The 15,063-nt window shown below is 35.5% G+C and overlaps 1 protein-coding gene across 1 annotated transcript; it reads left to right on the forward strand.

Moving 5' to 3' along the window:
* The first annotated feature begins 497 nt into the window (after positions 1 to 497).
* LOC144653030 (guanine nucleotide-binding protein G(i) subunit alpha) lies at positions 498 to 14,039 on the forward strand. The gene is made up of 9 exons (XM_078512941.1): positions 498 to 891; positions 8,727 to 8,769; positions 8,967 to 9,108; positions 9,297 to 9,454; positions 9,896 to 10,024; positions 10,756 to 10,885; positions 11,226 to 11,379; positions 12,257 to 12,469; positions 13,184 to 14,039. The coding sequence occupies exons 1-8, from the start codon at positions 774 to 776 to the stop codon at positions 12,445 to 12,447; spliced, it is 1,065 nt and encodes a 354-aa protein (XP_078369067.1). The 5' UTR covers positions 498 to 773; the 3' UTR covers positions 12,448 to 12,469; positions 13,184 to 14,039.
* The last annotated feature ends 1,024 nt before the right edge of the window (positions 14,040 to 15,063 follow it).

The following is a 15,063-nucleotide window of genomic DNA, read 5'->3' on the forward strand; positions in this document are numbered from 1 at the left end:
TCCAGCATTCGTCAAACATTAATTCTCAAGAACAACAAAAAGAACTAAAAATATTTTCCACTACTTCAGAGTTATCGCTGTCGTATAAAGTTTTATTAAAAAACATTGTCACTTGTTCGCACTTTTTTTATATAAAATAATGAAAAACAAGATCGTGCCCTCTTTTGTATACTAGTTATTTAAATAATGATGGGTGCAAAAGTTAATAGTCTGTATTCGGCGCTAACTGCGATATCACTTTCTGATGACTTGGTGAATCAAATATTTTAATCACGTGATCCGAGCAAACTTTTAAAATCCTGCATTTTAATCTAAAGCCGGTAGCCCTTTGAAGAGAAATTTATCAGAAAGATAAAAATTCAAAACAACTGTCTAGTTGATAATTTGAGTCTTTGGGTACGGGCGAGTAATGGAAAAACGCTGATATGGGAACGTGCAGATTGCAGCCCTCGGCTTGATATCCGGGACTTTACGTTCCCAGAGGTCGCGTCGCGCATGGTTTGCTCAGTGTGCGGGCGTGGTTGTGGTTGGTTGTTGCAATAAAAGTGATTTCTCGAACGCCATAACTCGCTCGGAAAAACCGGATAACGACCTTCATGGCGAAGTCGTAAGATATTTTAACACATGTTAGTCGGGTAAGAGTCCCCTCGAGCATCCAGGCGTTACAATTGGGCTTTTGTTTGTGGTGTACGCAATTTGCCGGACTGTCAAAGTTCCCACGAACGGCCGAGTTTAGCGAGTGAAGCTTAAATTTTCGAACTCTAAATATCAACATGGGTTGCACACTCAGTGCCGAGGACAAGGCTGCCGTGGAAAGGAGTAAGATGATCGATAAAAACCTTCGAGCGGACGGCGAAAAAGCAGCCAGAGAGGTCAAGCTTCTTCTTCTAGGTTAGTGAAATGATGTTGTGCGCTCGATCGAAGCATACGGCTTATGCATCGATCGATCCTCAACTTGTAGGATGCGTGCAAACGCGCCGAGCTTTCGAATATTTATGTAGAGCCTTTGTGTTTATTGTGTGTACAGTCAGTCGTATGCTCTGGCTGCCTAACCGCGTTAACTACAGAGAATAAAAAGCTTTGTGCGATCAAAACAGCTTCGTGTTTTATGAGGGTTTCAATACGCTACTAGCGACTTTGAAGAAATATCGCGGATTTGTCGTTGGTCAGTAGGGTTTCTTTCCCTAGCAACATTTTATGATTGCGATTCTGTTTATTGATCATTACATTCCCCCAAAAAATTCAGTTTTATCTGCCTTTGTGGCCGTGATAAATTGTAGTTTGGGATTTACCGTGTAGAATGTAACACTTTAATGCAGAACGTCTAATCCGCCATTACAAACTAGCGTATGAATAATTGTTCCCATCAAGCTAGGAAAAATGATTTTGCGCGGTTTTGGATAAGTGCTTTCGGTGCCAAGACTTCTGGTAAATTGCTAAGAAAAGTCAGTGTTATTGAGTTAGAAAGTTGCGTTAAAATAGCCGGTGGAAACCCTTCGAGTGCATTTTTCCCGATCACATACGATCGATCGAACCGACACGAAAACAGTAAGTTTACATTGTCGCTCTGAAAGGAAAAGGCATAATATACAAAAACCGAAAAGGTTTGTTAGCTGTCTTTTTCACGTAACATCCGTCATCAGCTTTAGCTTAGGCTTTTTGTGGATTCTATAGCGAAAAAAACAAGGAAGAGAATTGATTTCGGTTGCTATCTTTTTTCACCGTACCCTATATTGTAGCGTGTGAATTTTAAATCGAATATTAGATCGACGGATAGATGGAAGGTGTTCAGTTTCTGCTCAAAGGATAGCTAAAGGCGAAAAATTGTTCCATTTATTGAGCATAAACGTTACTTGTTACGCAGTTATCAGCAATTTTCTACCTATTCTTTAATTTTGTTTCAGCGCTAAATTGTATTTTTTGACAGTGAATAATAGATTTCCTTTGCTGGTTTCTTTTCCTTTAGAATTGAAAATCGTAACAAAAAAACATCACTTGTAGGCCCGAATATTGAGGACGATTTTTCTCACCAAGAAAAGCTAACTGCCAGCGTTACTGTCGTTTTATTCAGAAAATTCAAAGTGAAATCAATAAGCTTTCCTCGTGTTAGTTCGAGTCTGGTCTCCATGGATAGTTTGATGTTTTTGTAAACAGGTGCTGACTGCTTTATAAAGTCCACAGCTAATCACTTTTGCGATCTGGATTTGTAAATGACCTTGTATCGTTTCCTTGTAAGTTTGCTGTATTTATTCTTCATTAGATCTGGCTTTTACTTGCGGGAATTGATATATCTTTAATATAAACCAATCCTATCTTAAAAGATAAGAAAATGATGCACAGGCAATCAGAAAAGTCTACATTGTCATGTTATGATCTATTTGTTGTGGTTTTGTTGCATAGTTATGTTACATTATACCTGTGGTGGTCTTGATTCAGTAGATGTTTTGGTTGAACACAATTGATATACTAAAGTTAGCACATAACATTTGATGGACATGGATTTAATTTGCACCAGTACACTCTTGCACCTCCATATATTATGCAAGTGATTATCAAAAGCAATAATCAAGATTTGTTCTTATTCAAATTGTTGAGAAAATAAAACAAAGGTGGAAAACTCTGAAAGAAGTTTACTGTTACAATTGTCAATTGTATTTTAAGACATAAACTGTTTTCATAAAGCATAACATGCCGTGCTATTTAGATCTACTGTTTTGGTGGGATTTTCAGACAAATTCCTGGTAAGGTGACAAAATTGTCGTGGAAGATTAAACCAATTTATTCTGGTCACTAAAAGAATCACATATATATATTTTAATGTCTCTTGACTTGCCACATTTATCACTGACAAAGATAATTTTTCATGGTATATTTGTATATTTTTACTGTGATGTTCTGATTTGGTGTGTATTAAAATCAATAATCAACTGTTCATAACATGGTGGATATTTAGCTTGGAAGGAACACATTTCTTTCAGCATTTTGTTGTTATTATTGTTGTGTTTTTAGAATTACAGTGTACACATGTGATGTAACAAATATTTCATGGTTTTTGTGGAACTTTAGTTTTTGTGAACGACTGGGTTTATAATTATTATTAATTTTTAAAGTACATAGGTACCTACTAGCTAGAAACATAACCCTTCAAGCAAACCTGTTGCTTTAATCTATATCACGTTTAAATAAAGGATGTTGTTGTTGTCTTGTTTGTTACGTTTCTTGTATATTCACCAGTTGTCTTGTGCATGTTTATGTTGCCTTGCTTCATGGTGGATCATGATATTGTCAATTATAATCCATCAAATGTTTTTGCTGGTGGGCGATTGTTTTAAAAGCGTCACGTGACACAATTTGCCCCAACTAAAATTGGAGCATATCCAAGTGATATTCCCAAAGTAATACCGTATTCCCCAGTTTACGAACTTTAGGATTTATGTTCGCTCCTTCAGGTTTTCATCCCAAGTAAATTGTTTAATCAAATAGAACTAAACATTTTGAACAGACTTACAACATTTTGAACGCTTACAGAAAAGTTTTTCATTTAAAAGCTTTGAGAGAAGGTTTTCTGATGGAAGAAGCCTGGTGTAAATATATTAGAAGGGTAATAAAAACAATAGCCTCAATTTGGCTTCAAAAATATGCAAGAATATTTGTCCACAGACATTATCTGTCCCTTGAAGCTCACAGAACTTGCTTGAACTTTGCTGTCAGAAAACTCTTCGCTTATCAGTACAGTAAATGCCTGCGGACAAATATCCGTGCATATTTTCCCGCCAAATGGAGGTTATTGTTTATTTATTACACAGGGCTGTGCTCTAAGGGCGCCCGGGTGCCTCAGGCGACTAACTTTTGTCTTCAGGCGACCAGGTAATCTTATTTCTTTCATAGAAGCTTTATGCTGGGCACCCTGGATCTCATAGTTTGGAACCTTTGGACTCCTTGTAATTTTTCTTAGAGCACAGCCTTGATTACACTAGCAACACAGCTAAGAGGTCAATAACTAAAATCATCCAATCAAAATCTTTATTGCCTGTCCAATCTTTTCTAGAATATTGGACTGGGAAAGTTTCTACAGCTGTTTTTTAATGACAAAAACTTGGAATAAATCTCCCAAGCTTGCCTGGGATGGTACCAGGAGAGTATTGACACTTCGTCAGTTCTGTACAAATACACAGGCAGGCTTAATGCACTTAATCTGTACTTTGCTGACATTCTCCCAGTGTGGCCGTTGTGCTTTACTAGTGGATACTGTTAATTGTTAAAAGTTACTTCTTGATAGACATTCTATGGTTATACAGTACTTTTGCATTTGTGTTGTTATATTTATTACATTATGTACAGATGTTATTTTGCTATGTTTGGCAGATCACGATACCATGGTCCTCATTATTTTATTTCAGATTTTTACACTGTCAGTTGATAAAAGCTCTTCTCAAAATATGGCGGTTTTGAACTTTAAATAGACTATTAACCAAACTTGTTTAGCCAAGATTGCATGACACTAGACTTTAATGTCCAGTGTCAAAAAATCCACGGTTAACAAATGTTATGGACAACGAAAGCATTAAGGTGATAAATAACGAGGATATTAGAAGGTCAAGATATTTAAAGAAGAAGAAACTTTTTGAACCAATAAATTGGAACTGCACCCAGCGTGCACCCTTTTTTTCTTTTACAGTTGCTTAAGTAAAGAAGCTCTCACAGTGTTACGACTTCTCAGCATACATGTACATGTAGGCTCTTTCAAGATTGAAATAACAGTGTTCTGAAAATGGTGTAAAGTAGGGCACATTAAAGTTGAGGAGTCATTCATTAAGAGTCACTGCTGGATTGCAACAAAAGGGGGTTAGTCATTCAGTGTATAGTGCAAAAATAGGGAACATATGTAGCTAACTTTGGTCATTATCACAGTGCGGTAAATGTGGGCTAGTGAATAGATAAAGTTACTAGGCCAATTTAGCTCTTAATCAGGCTAAGAGATGTGCATTGCTGCAACCATGCTCCTAAAACAAAGGCAAACAATTTGACCAAAACCCAGAGCAGCAACGTGCATTGAGTAATTTTTTTTTCATGTGTTTTAGATTTTAACTGCAATTTTACTGTACTACTGTTAAAGTGCACCTAACCCCCGAAACAATACTTTCAAAATTGATTGTACATGAGTTAGAGAGTTGAATGGTTAAATATTTCTTCATCTTAATGTTGCGTTTTTAAGTTATGAAGGTTTATTTTTCCAATATGTTAATGAGTATGACGTCTACCCAGTCTTCATTCAATATACAGATTTTGACTGGTTCACACAAGCAGTATTTAAAAAGCATTATCATAATACTCGCAATTTCCACAATTTTTATTGTAAATTTGGTGTCTGGTAATGGCGAGTAAATAATGATATAAGCAAAACAAGTATGCTTAAAAGCCTGGGTAGACGTCATATCATTAACATATTGGAAAAATAAACCTTCATAACTTAAAAACGCAACATTGAGATGAAGAAATATTTAACCATTCAACTCTCTAACCATGTACATCTTTTGAAAGTATTTTTCGGGGAGGTGCATTTAATGATTGGGTAGTTTCATGACAGTCACATGCTTCTTCACACATATTGGAAAACATTGCATGCCTCGATCCAAATTAAAAGTAGGACAAAACTAGATAAGGGTGACAAAATATACCACTTACTACATGTACATGTAATAACAAGTCTGAGCTTATCCAAGAATAAAAATAACAGTCAGAAATACTCAAGGAGGTTCATTTCCCAGGACCACTTATGGTTATATGGTTTAAATCATTAAATAGACACCAGAAACCATTAATTTATTATTGAAAATTAAAACAGCCAGTAGACGTTAGTTCTTAGTTCCCAAAAAAATTACTTGCTAATCACGAATACTTTTTGTGGGAACCAGCAAGCTAATAGGCTGCTGTTTGCCAGCTGTAAAGCAGTGTTTATCTCTGCTAATTATCTGTCCCCAAATACAACACTTCGTAATACCTGTGTTGTGTGTGTGTGTGTGTGCCTTAGTGATAATTGATATAGACAGTTCAAAGTGCTTGATCCATCACCTCAATGTCTGCAGAAAAAGACGCCACCACTTTAAGTTTAGAATAATAGGGACGTTTTTAAATATTGATATTTTCCAAGATTAGAACTGTCACTGACTAGAACTGCCTCCACAGGGAGATACATGTAGTTACCTTAAGTTCTCTAGATTCTTTTAAAAACCATTTGTCAATGTTTTTTAAGTAATTCATTTCGTATTAGCAAGTTTTAAATTCTTATGAATTAGGTGTTATTTGTATGTTTTTTTAATAGTTTTACAGTTGGTGTGATGTTGTTTTTACCAACTTAAGATATAAGGGGAGGGCTCCCCAAGGAAGTCCAGACTTAACAGCTCACAACAAACAAGACATTAGTTGAAAATGAAGCATGCAGGTCTTGTCTGCTAATTAAAACCCAGCCAAATAATGAATTTTTTTCATTGGTTGAACTACAATTAATTTTGATTTACAAGAAATATATTTACTACACTGGAACTAACAATACTATGATATATAACAGACTGTTCAAACTGTTCATAAATAAAGTTGTCTTCGGTTACACTTAAATTATATGAGGAATGTCACATTCGAAGTTATAAAAAAATAAATTAAAGAAACAGTGTCACAGATTTTAACTAAAATAATTTAGATGAAAGTGGCCACCAAATTGAGAGAAATATAAAAATAACCAACAGTGAAGGTACATTTTGGTAGCCACCTACGCAGGGGCTCTTTGTGCTTGTTACCTAATATAACGTCTGTGTAGGAGGCGAATACATGTGCTAATTTGAACTCAAAAGAAAACAATGCGATATGTCACAGAAGGTACAGATTGGCAAAAATTAAAAAAAAATTAAAACGGATTGTGGTTAGGCTAGATCGGTTAGGCTGACAGTTTGCAAAGTTAATTTTTTTGTTTGTAACTTTTATTTTATAATTAAAATGCCCTGGAGACATATTTGTTTATCATGAAATATCGTTTTGACATTTACATTCAATTTAGATCTATGGAAGTAAAGTTTCATAGCAAGTATTTGGCAAAACAATAAAATAGACTAAGCTCTGCTGAGACACAGTCCCTTTAACACCTCAAAGTATAATCAATACAGGTAGATTTTTGAAAAACAAAAAATGTGTTACATACCCTACATTAGTTGTAATTAAGTGTAATCTTTTCAGTTAATTTAACCATGTGGCTTGATCTCACATCTTATTGGTCCAAAAATAACACCTGATATACAATTTGTAAGAAATTTAAACGCCTTTACATCTATTTAGCATGGTTAAGCATTACCATGACAACTAAATACAAACTAAAATCTTCATGATGATTTTGCATTTGATTTTCAAGAAACACATAATCTATGATTTTAAAAAAGTACTTTTTTTTTTAATCTGAGAAATGAAGAAACGTTGTCTTGACAATTCTAGATTTCTTTTACTATAAAGTTGTTAGAGTGAACAAAAGTTTTGAAACCCCAGCAACCAAAAATATAGGAAATTATGTGCACTTGTATAATAAGAATAAAATTGACATTGATTTTGCCAGCTGGGAAATCATTGCATAAAGGCAGTGAGCTGTGGGATGTTTTCTTTTATATAATTGATGGTCATACTTTTGCTTATATTACAAGAGAGGTTGATTCCAAATGTCTGTTGCAATTTCTTTCTACATACTACACTGCATATTTAGCTTCGCATTGCTGGCATGATTTTCGACCAGATTGTTCATGGGAGGTGGTTATGTGAAAGGGTGTTATTGACAATGTGTTTGAAATAAACTACACATCAGCTAGGTGGTTTTGATAACCCAAAATTTTGCAATTTATATGCAAGTCCTATATCTGTTAAATGACTCAGCTATAAATAACAAAATGAATTTTTATGTTAATAATTAAACGCAAAGATGTTATAGACCTGCCATCATGTTATTGATGCTTTTTATGTGTTCTGACAACTTGGTCTGTCATTAATAATCAAACTTGAAATAGCAAGCTACAACATTAATCATGCAAAAAATGTCACTTTCAATAATAACACAGCTCAGACATTTGATTTAGTTGAATATGCTTAATTCAAAAAGTAAATTACTGTCCTGTGTTAAGCATGCATTTTTTGTGCTCTGTTCAGAATAGAAGAGTTCTGACATATAACTTTGCGATCTGTCAGGAAGCAATCTACATGTACATAATTACATATATGTATGACATTTTAATTATAATCTCTCGTTTTCAGCAGTGAGCACAACCCAGTGTCTAGCTATTGGCAAATTTACAATCTGATTGGCTATGCAACAACTAAACAACAACGATACATGTGTTTCGACAACAAGAATTGGTCAACAATTCTAAAAGCATGCACTGGATATGAGATGGTAGTTAGCTAATGAGATGGGTGTGCATGGAGTTGACTTTAATGATCTCATCTCTATCAAGCACAAATGTAATGATTACTTTATTTAAAATAACCTTGAAATATCACAACATAATTTTTGTTAACCATGTTTGTTGGGCTTGGTATAATGCTGATATCCCATGGCCACTAAGACAATCAAAACCCTGGAATACATTTAATATCCAATGCTCCAGATTGTTGTCATTTAACATACTTGTTACCTACTGTTTCTGTGATGTTCATTCTTGATTTCCTTGTTAAGATATTTAATTGTCATTTCTCAGGTGCTGGTGAATCTGGGAAAAGTACCATAGTAAAACAGATGAAGTAAGTACAGCCTGTTCAATTTTAAAAATTTAATCTTTCACCATGTTTATGTTTATGTCGCATCATCTTATGGTGTAAGTTATATTGATATCAATTATTCTTAGATTTCAGTCATATGTTCTCAAAAGTTACATGTTGCATGATTTTCCAACTGGTTAAATAACTTCAAACAATAATTAGTTTCTCTTTGCTTCTAGGATTATTCATGAACATGGATATACTCAAGAAGAATGTGCACAGTACAGACAAGTTGTATATAGCAACACAATACAGTCAATGATTGCCATAATCAGAGCATTAGGAACACTGAAGGTTGAATTTGGTCACTCTGATAGAGCAGTAAGTTTATTTGTTTCTTGTTTTTGCATTTTTGAAATAAACTATATTAATTTCATTTAATGTTATTTAAAGGGCTTAAGTGTTAACATATATGTAATGCAGACGGGAAATTCCGGTATTCCACAATGATTTAAGTATCATACACAATAAATAAATTAATAATAATAAATTATTATTGTGCTTTACAGGATGATGCCAGAGAGCTTTTCGCGTTAGCAGGGAGCATGGAGGATGTTAAGTTCACTCCAGAGCTTGTATCGATAATGAAGAGATTATGGAATGATTCAGGAGTACAAAACTGTTTTGCAAGATCAAGAGAATATCAACTAAATGATTCTGCAGCATAGTATGTATAGCATTAAAATACCATCTGAATGCAAGTGGACCATGGAGATGTCTTGTGTGACCATTTGCATTCAGATGGTGTATTATGTATAGCGTTGTTAAAATTTGAACTGGCCTCACTTCAGGTACAGGCTGTCCTGGAAAGAGGGGTGGGGGGGGGGGGTGCAGACAGCGGAATATTCTCAACCTTCTGTTTAACCTTTCACATCATATGTTTGCACTGGATGGCACTCTTGAATAGATGTGTATCAAAGGTACATTTTACATGAACCAAACTTTTCAGCCTACCAAAGCCACCTTTGACACTTCTTTTTAACTGCAAACAAGCAACATTTGTGTCCTTTGAATGGGATATCAAAAGTGCACAATGGATTCCTACAAGGATATTTTGTTTTAAGGTGTTCAACTTCTTGACTGTCTGTTTAATTTCCCCATTTTCCAGTTACCTAAATGCACTTGACAGACTAGGATCACCAGATTATGTCCCAACAGAACAAGATGTGCTAAGAACAAGAGTCAAAACAACTGGTATTGTTGAGACTCACTTTACCTTTAAAGATCTCCACTTCAAGTAAGAGGATTTGACATATCTTTATAATATTGACAGTTAAATTAACTAAAACTTTGCATCCTTTACAATGGGTCTTAGTTCATACACTAAAACCTGTTGTATAGGGTGCAATATTGTTTTAGCCAAAGTTAAGTTATGAGTTGCAAGTTACACTAGCCTGTAAGCAGCTAAGGAAAAAAAGAGAAAAGGAAAGTGTCTCTTGCAATCTCTAATGTTGTAATACAATAAAATAAGTGTTTGTGTCATAGCAAGTTTTGACAGAGAAATTGACTGGGAAATAAACTAAAACTGCATGTTCATCCAAACTAAAGAAAGGTGTTCCAAAATGGATAGGAACATTTTTGTGCCATTGCTGTGAACTATCAAGTCCTGAATTTCTTTTTTTAATGACTTTTTCTGGTTCTTCATTAAACAGTCGGTTGATGACAGTTTGTTTAGGTGTGTGTTCCTTGTCAGGTTGCTGTTATCAGGCAGTGTTGTAAAACTAAATCGGGGTATTCACATTTGGTGCCAATAAACCAATCAAATTTGTAGCAAAACTATTTAATTTATACCAAATATACAAAAAAATTATACATGTATATGTAAGAAAAGTGTAATGGTTGTGGTGTTACTTTCAGCTGGTTAAAACAGAAGAAAAATGTTTGCCCTGATTGATATGGACATTAATTTACATGAAGGTTTTTATTTTAGGTAATTCAAAAATTTCATCTCTTGCTTGTGTTTTGCAGAATGTTTGATGTTGGAGGACAGAGATCAGAAAGAAAGAAGTGGATTCACTGCTTTGAAGGCGTAACTGCCATTATCTTCTGTGTAGCACTCAGTGCATATGATTTAGTACTGGCAGAAGATGAGGAAATGGTGAGCTGATGGGTATTTTCTTTCTGAATGCTTAACCACTCCAGTAACTTAATTGTTTATTGTGATTTCTTAAACCAATTCTTTTTCAAGTCTTTGAGCTGCAAGGGTACAAAATTGTAAAAACTTTTTTTCCCTTTGTTTAAAGATTAAAAGAGTCATTTTTGTTCCTGCACACTGTTGTTTCTTTTTGTTTAATAAATGTTTAAAGATTTTTGGAAGTTTAAGACCTACAATAACTGAAACTGGTGATTTTTGCTGTATTCATATCACCCAAATTTCAATTTGTTTTGTCGTGCCTAATATGAGTAGCATCTAGTAATATTTCTTTCTTTTGTTTCAGAACCGTATGATGGAGAGCATGAAGCTGTTTGATTCTATCTGCAACAACAAGTGGTTCACAGATACGTCTATAATCCTCTTCCTCAACAAGAAAGATTTGTTTGCAGAGAAAATCACCAAGTCACCTTTGACCATTTGCTTCCCAGAATACACAGGTAAACTTATTGGCAATGTGGTCAGCACATAGCCTTTCTCTAAGCGTTATTTCAGGGTATTGCAGTGTGAAAAAAAAAATATGCACAACTTGCACTGCAAAGTCACATAAATGGTACAGTTTGCTCCACCAGAACTCCTGGGAAGTAAGCTGAGACAAGAGGGGACATTTATTTTACACTCCATGAAACCTTGTCAGGAACAACTTTTATACATACAGTGTACCGTATTTACTTGAATAAGTGCCGCGGTGCTTATTAAATTTTCCACGCCTCAAGTGCAACGCTTATTCGAGGGTGGCACTTAATTAAAATTTGAACGCAACAAAGAATCTTATCTTTTAAAGTAATTGAAAATAGCATCTTTTGGCAGTATTCATCTCTTGATGAAGAGAGCAATGGCGCTGGCTGCCCTGGCAAAGTTCTTGGCCTTTACAACATTTACAGAACTACGTATTACAAGAATACTTGTTGATAGAAAACTAATGGGCGAGCAGTAAAACAATCACTTTGAACTGCAAAACATCGCTTTTGATGGAAAGAAATGTTCCAGTTTGTTTAAAAATTACTTTGTAGTGCCGTTTTTGGTTTAACAGAATTCCTAGAATAATTGCTGCATGGGAACTGCGGTGGTTATTTGGGGGTGGTGCTTATTAACTTTTTTGTCCCAAATGCGGCACTTATTCGAGTAAATACGGTACATGTAAAATGTTATTGCTATGCGTGTACCGGTATTTTTCTTCAGAACCAGGATCTATCAAAAGACTAATAGATATTGTTTTTAGTTGTAGGGATTACAAGTTTTGTAGTTTAATGGTAGTCTCCAGCATACTATGTCAAATTGATATCAAAAAATTTAACAAATCTGTGATAATTTTAGGTTCAAACACATACGAGGAAGCTGCTGCTTATATTCAGCTCCAGTTTGAAAACCTCAACAAAAGAAAAGACACAAAAGAGATCTACACCCACTTTACCTGTGCCACAGACACAAACAACATCCAGTTTGTGTTTGATGCTGTCACAGACGTCATCATCAAGAACAACCTCAAGGACTGTGGACTGTTCTAAATTCCAGAATACTCTATCAACAGTAAGCAAGATTTTTTTTTATTTATTTTTATTTTTTTGTCATATGTTAACCTTTGAAATAGTGATGGTACAGTGAAATCTGATTTCTAAAACCCTGAATTTCTCAAACCTTCTAACAGTTGATTCACCAATAGTCATTTTCCTTGGATTTGCTTCACTCATTCGAACACTGCAATTTTACTCCCGATTTCTCAACACCTGATTTTTCAAATCAATTTTTACTTACCCTTGAGGATTGAGAAATCAAGATTCCACTGTATAAATTTTTGGTTGGAATCCTAAATCTGAGAATAGCAATGTTGCTAAGCAGTGGGATTTTTCCATATCACTGTGACAACCTTGTAGTGTAGGTGCAACTCTTAGTAATTTCCATGAAATTATTTTAACGTGTTAGAAGTTTTGAGAATCAGTTGTCCATCAGGGCTCAGCTGTTCAAAGGGTGGATGATACTATCCACTTGAGAAATCGTTATCTAGTGGATAAGTGTTAAACACTGCACTCTCCACTGGATAGCGTTATCCATCCTTGAACAACAGGGACCAGGACAATGCCCCCTTGTTGGTAAGTCCCCTTTTTCTCACTGTCGATGTCCTTTACAACATAGTGAGTGTTGTAAAGAGAAAGAGTAGATGTTGATCACTAATGTGCACAGACATAATCAAAGGGGTCAAATTAGGTGTTGAGTTGAGGTCTTACAAAGTTCTTTTCCTTGCAGGTCTGAGGGATCATGTATTTGTACAAAAGATGTCCTGAAGATTAGTTTTGTGTACAGACCTAGGCAGATGTTTTTATAAGAATGTCCAGTGAAATTCTCTCTGCTCTATCTAGTAGATGTCCTGATGCTGTTAAACAAACCAATGAATGTTATCGTACACACCCAAAATGGCCCACAGTACTTCATATCCCTGTGACTATGACAACAGAAGGAATCACTAAGTCAGGCCCAGAACTATTTCAGAGTTGTATAAAGAAACAATAATCCAACTAATTTAATTTAAGATATCAGCATCTTGAGGGGATAGTAGAATTACTGGAAGCATTGTTTTGTATGTTAGTTAAGCTTGTAATTATTAATGCATTAAGTCATCAGAGTGGCTTGATTATCGTAAAAAAAATAATGTCCATGATCTATTATTACTTACACTTTTATGGAGAAGGCTAAATTAACAATATTTAAAGTACATAAACTTCTGCCGAGGTTTTGGATAAAACTGGGTGAGTTTCAGCTTTCAAACATAAGCGAGACATGTGAGGTTCTACTTACGTCAAGGGTAGAAAATCCTCTCGAGAGAGATAATGGAAGATCAGGTTGCTTCCAAAGAGTTCTCTCACTACAGTGAGAGAGAGTGAATAGTAACTGAACTGAAAATCGCCAAGAAAGGTGGAAGGTTAAAAGAGAAATATGTTTTCTGTTACCAAGGTTGTGCCATGAAAATGTCTCACTAAGTTAATTAAAATGATATTAATGTTATTTACCTGCCGCTGTGATAATTCAAAAGGATCTTATCTGTATATTAGGGATCTTGAATGATTCGACAAGAGACTATTATTAAAAGGATGATTTTAAAGACTGCTTTGTTGTTGTTCTTTGTTCGTATGTATAGTTGTGTGCAAACTACTCTTGTCTTCTTTGCAGCTGCTATTTGAATCGTTACGCAGCCCTCTCCCCCGGGGGGCGGTACACCCTTTCATGGCCTCTACAGGGAGGCTCCGTCCGAAAGGGGTACCTTTTTCTCCCCGTATAGAACTCTTTGGAGTACCCCCGACCCTCTCCGTTAGTGGGGAGAACCGTTGTGTGACGTGCCAAACATAAAGGAGACTACATGGACACAGTGCCCATACGTAGTCTCCTTTATGTTTGTTTACAGTGTCACACTGTACATGTAAAATGGGTAGGATGCAACATTTCAGCCCTACGATTTCTGGAATTGTTTGAGAAACCAGCGAAGCCATTATTGAACCAATCAAAACTCTTGTTGGTTTCCCAAGTGTTTTCTGAAATCTTGGTGCTGAATGCTTGTGCTCGATTTCCTCAAGGTTTCAACACAACCTCGTTTCTACAATGCGTGCTGTATGCATTTGACCTTTTGTAACAGTTGATAGCATGAGCAACTTTTCGTAAGCATAAAAGTGACATTTCTTATTTTTTTTCAGGAATAGAAACAGCAATTTCCAGGCTTGTAGACCGTTTTTAAACTCTCGTCATTTGGCCTGCGGTTAATGTAAACAGAGGCCCTGCCAGGGTAAATTCTGACAAGCGACATGGCCAAAAAAGTAGCGACAGCCGGCACATGAAATTGCGACAAACAATCTTTCTCGCCAAATTCCGACAAGTGACAAAAATGCCTACTCCGGGACCACCCCCACCCCGGCAGGGCCTCTAAACACTGTGTCAAAATTTGTTATATTTTATAATTCGGCAGCCGCTCTCTTCGGGATTTATTCTTGAAAGAACCATAAAATAAGCCATGAACAAGAAAATTTTGACAACAGTTCGAAAACACAAATTTAGGAACTTACCTCTATTCCATCCTGATATGAGGAGAATTATCTGTAATTTCTACTGCAAGTCTTCGCTTCACATTGAAATAGTTA

The sequence above is a fragment of the Oculina patagonica genome, chromosome 5 (genome assembly GCF_052425735.1).
Source record: "Oculina patagonica isolate OP01 chromosome 5, crgOcupat, whole genome shotgun sequence".
Lineage (NCBI taxonomy): Eukaryota > Metazoa > Cnidaria > Anthozoa > Scleractinia > Oculinidae > Oculina > Oculina patagonica.

Excerpts from the sequence above, each read along its gene's own strand:
- LOC144653030 (XM_078512941.1), top strand. The coding sequence starts at position 774 with ATGGGTTGCACACTCAGTGCCGAGGACAAGGCTGCCGTGGAAAGGAGT. Across the intron at positions 9,109-9,296 it reads TTGGTCACTCTGATAGAGCA|GATGATGCCAGAGAGCTTTT; the intron begins GTAAGTTTATTT and ends TGTGCTTTACAG. Across the intron at positions 11,380-12,256 it reads TTGCTTCCCAGAATACACAG|GTTCAAACACATACGAGGAA; the intron begins GTAAACTTATTG and ends TGATAATTTTAG.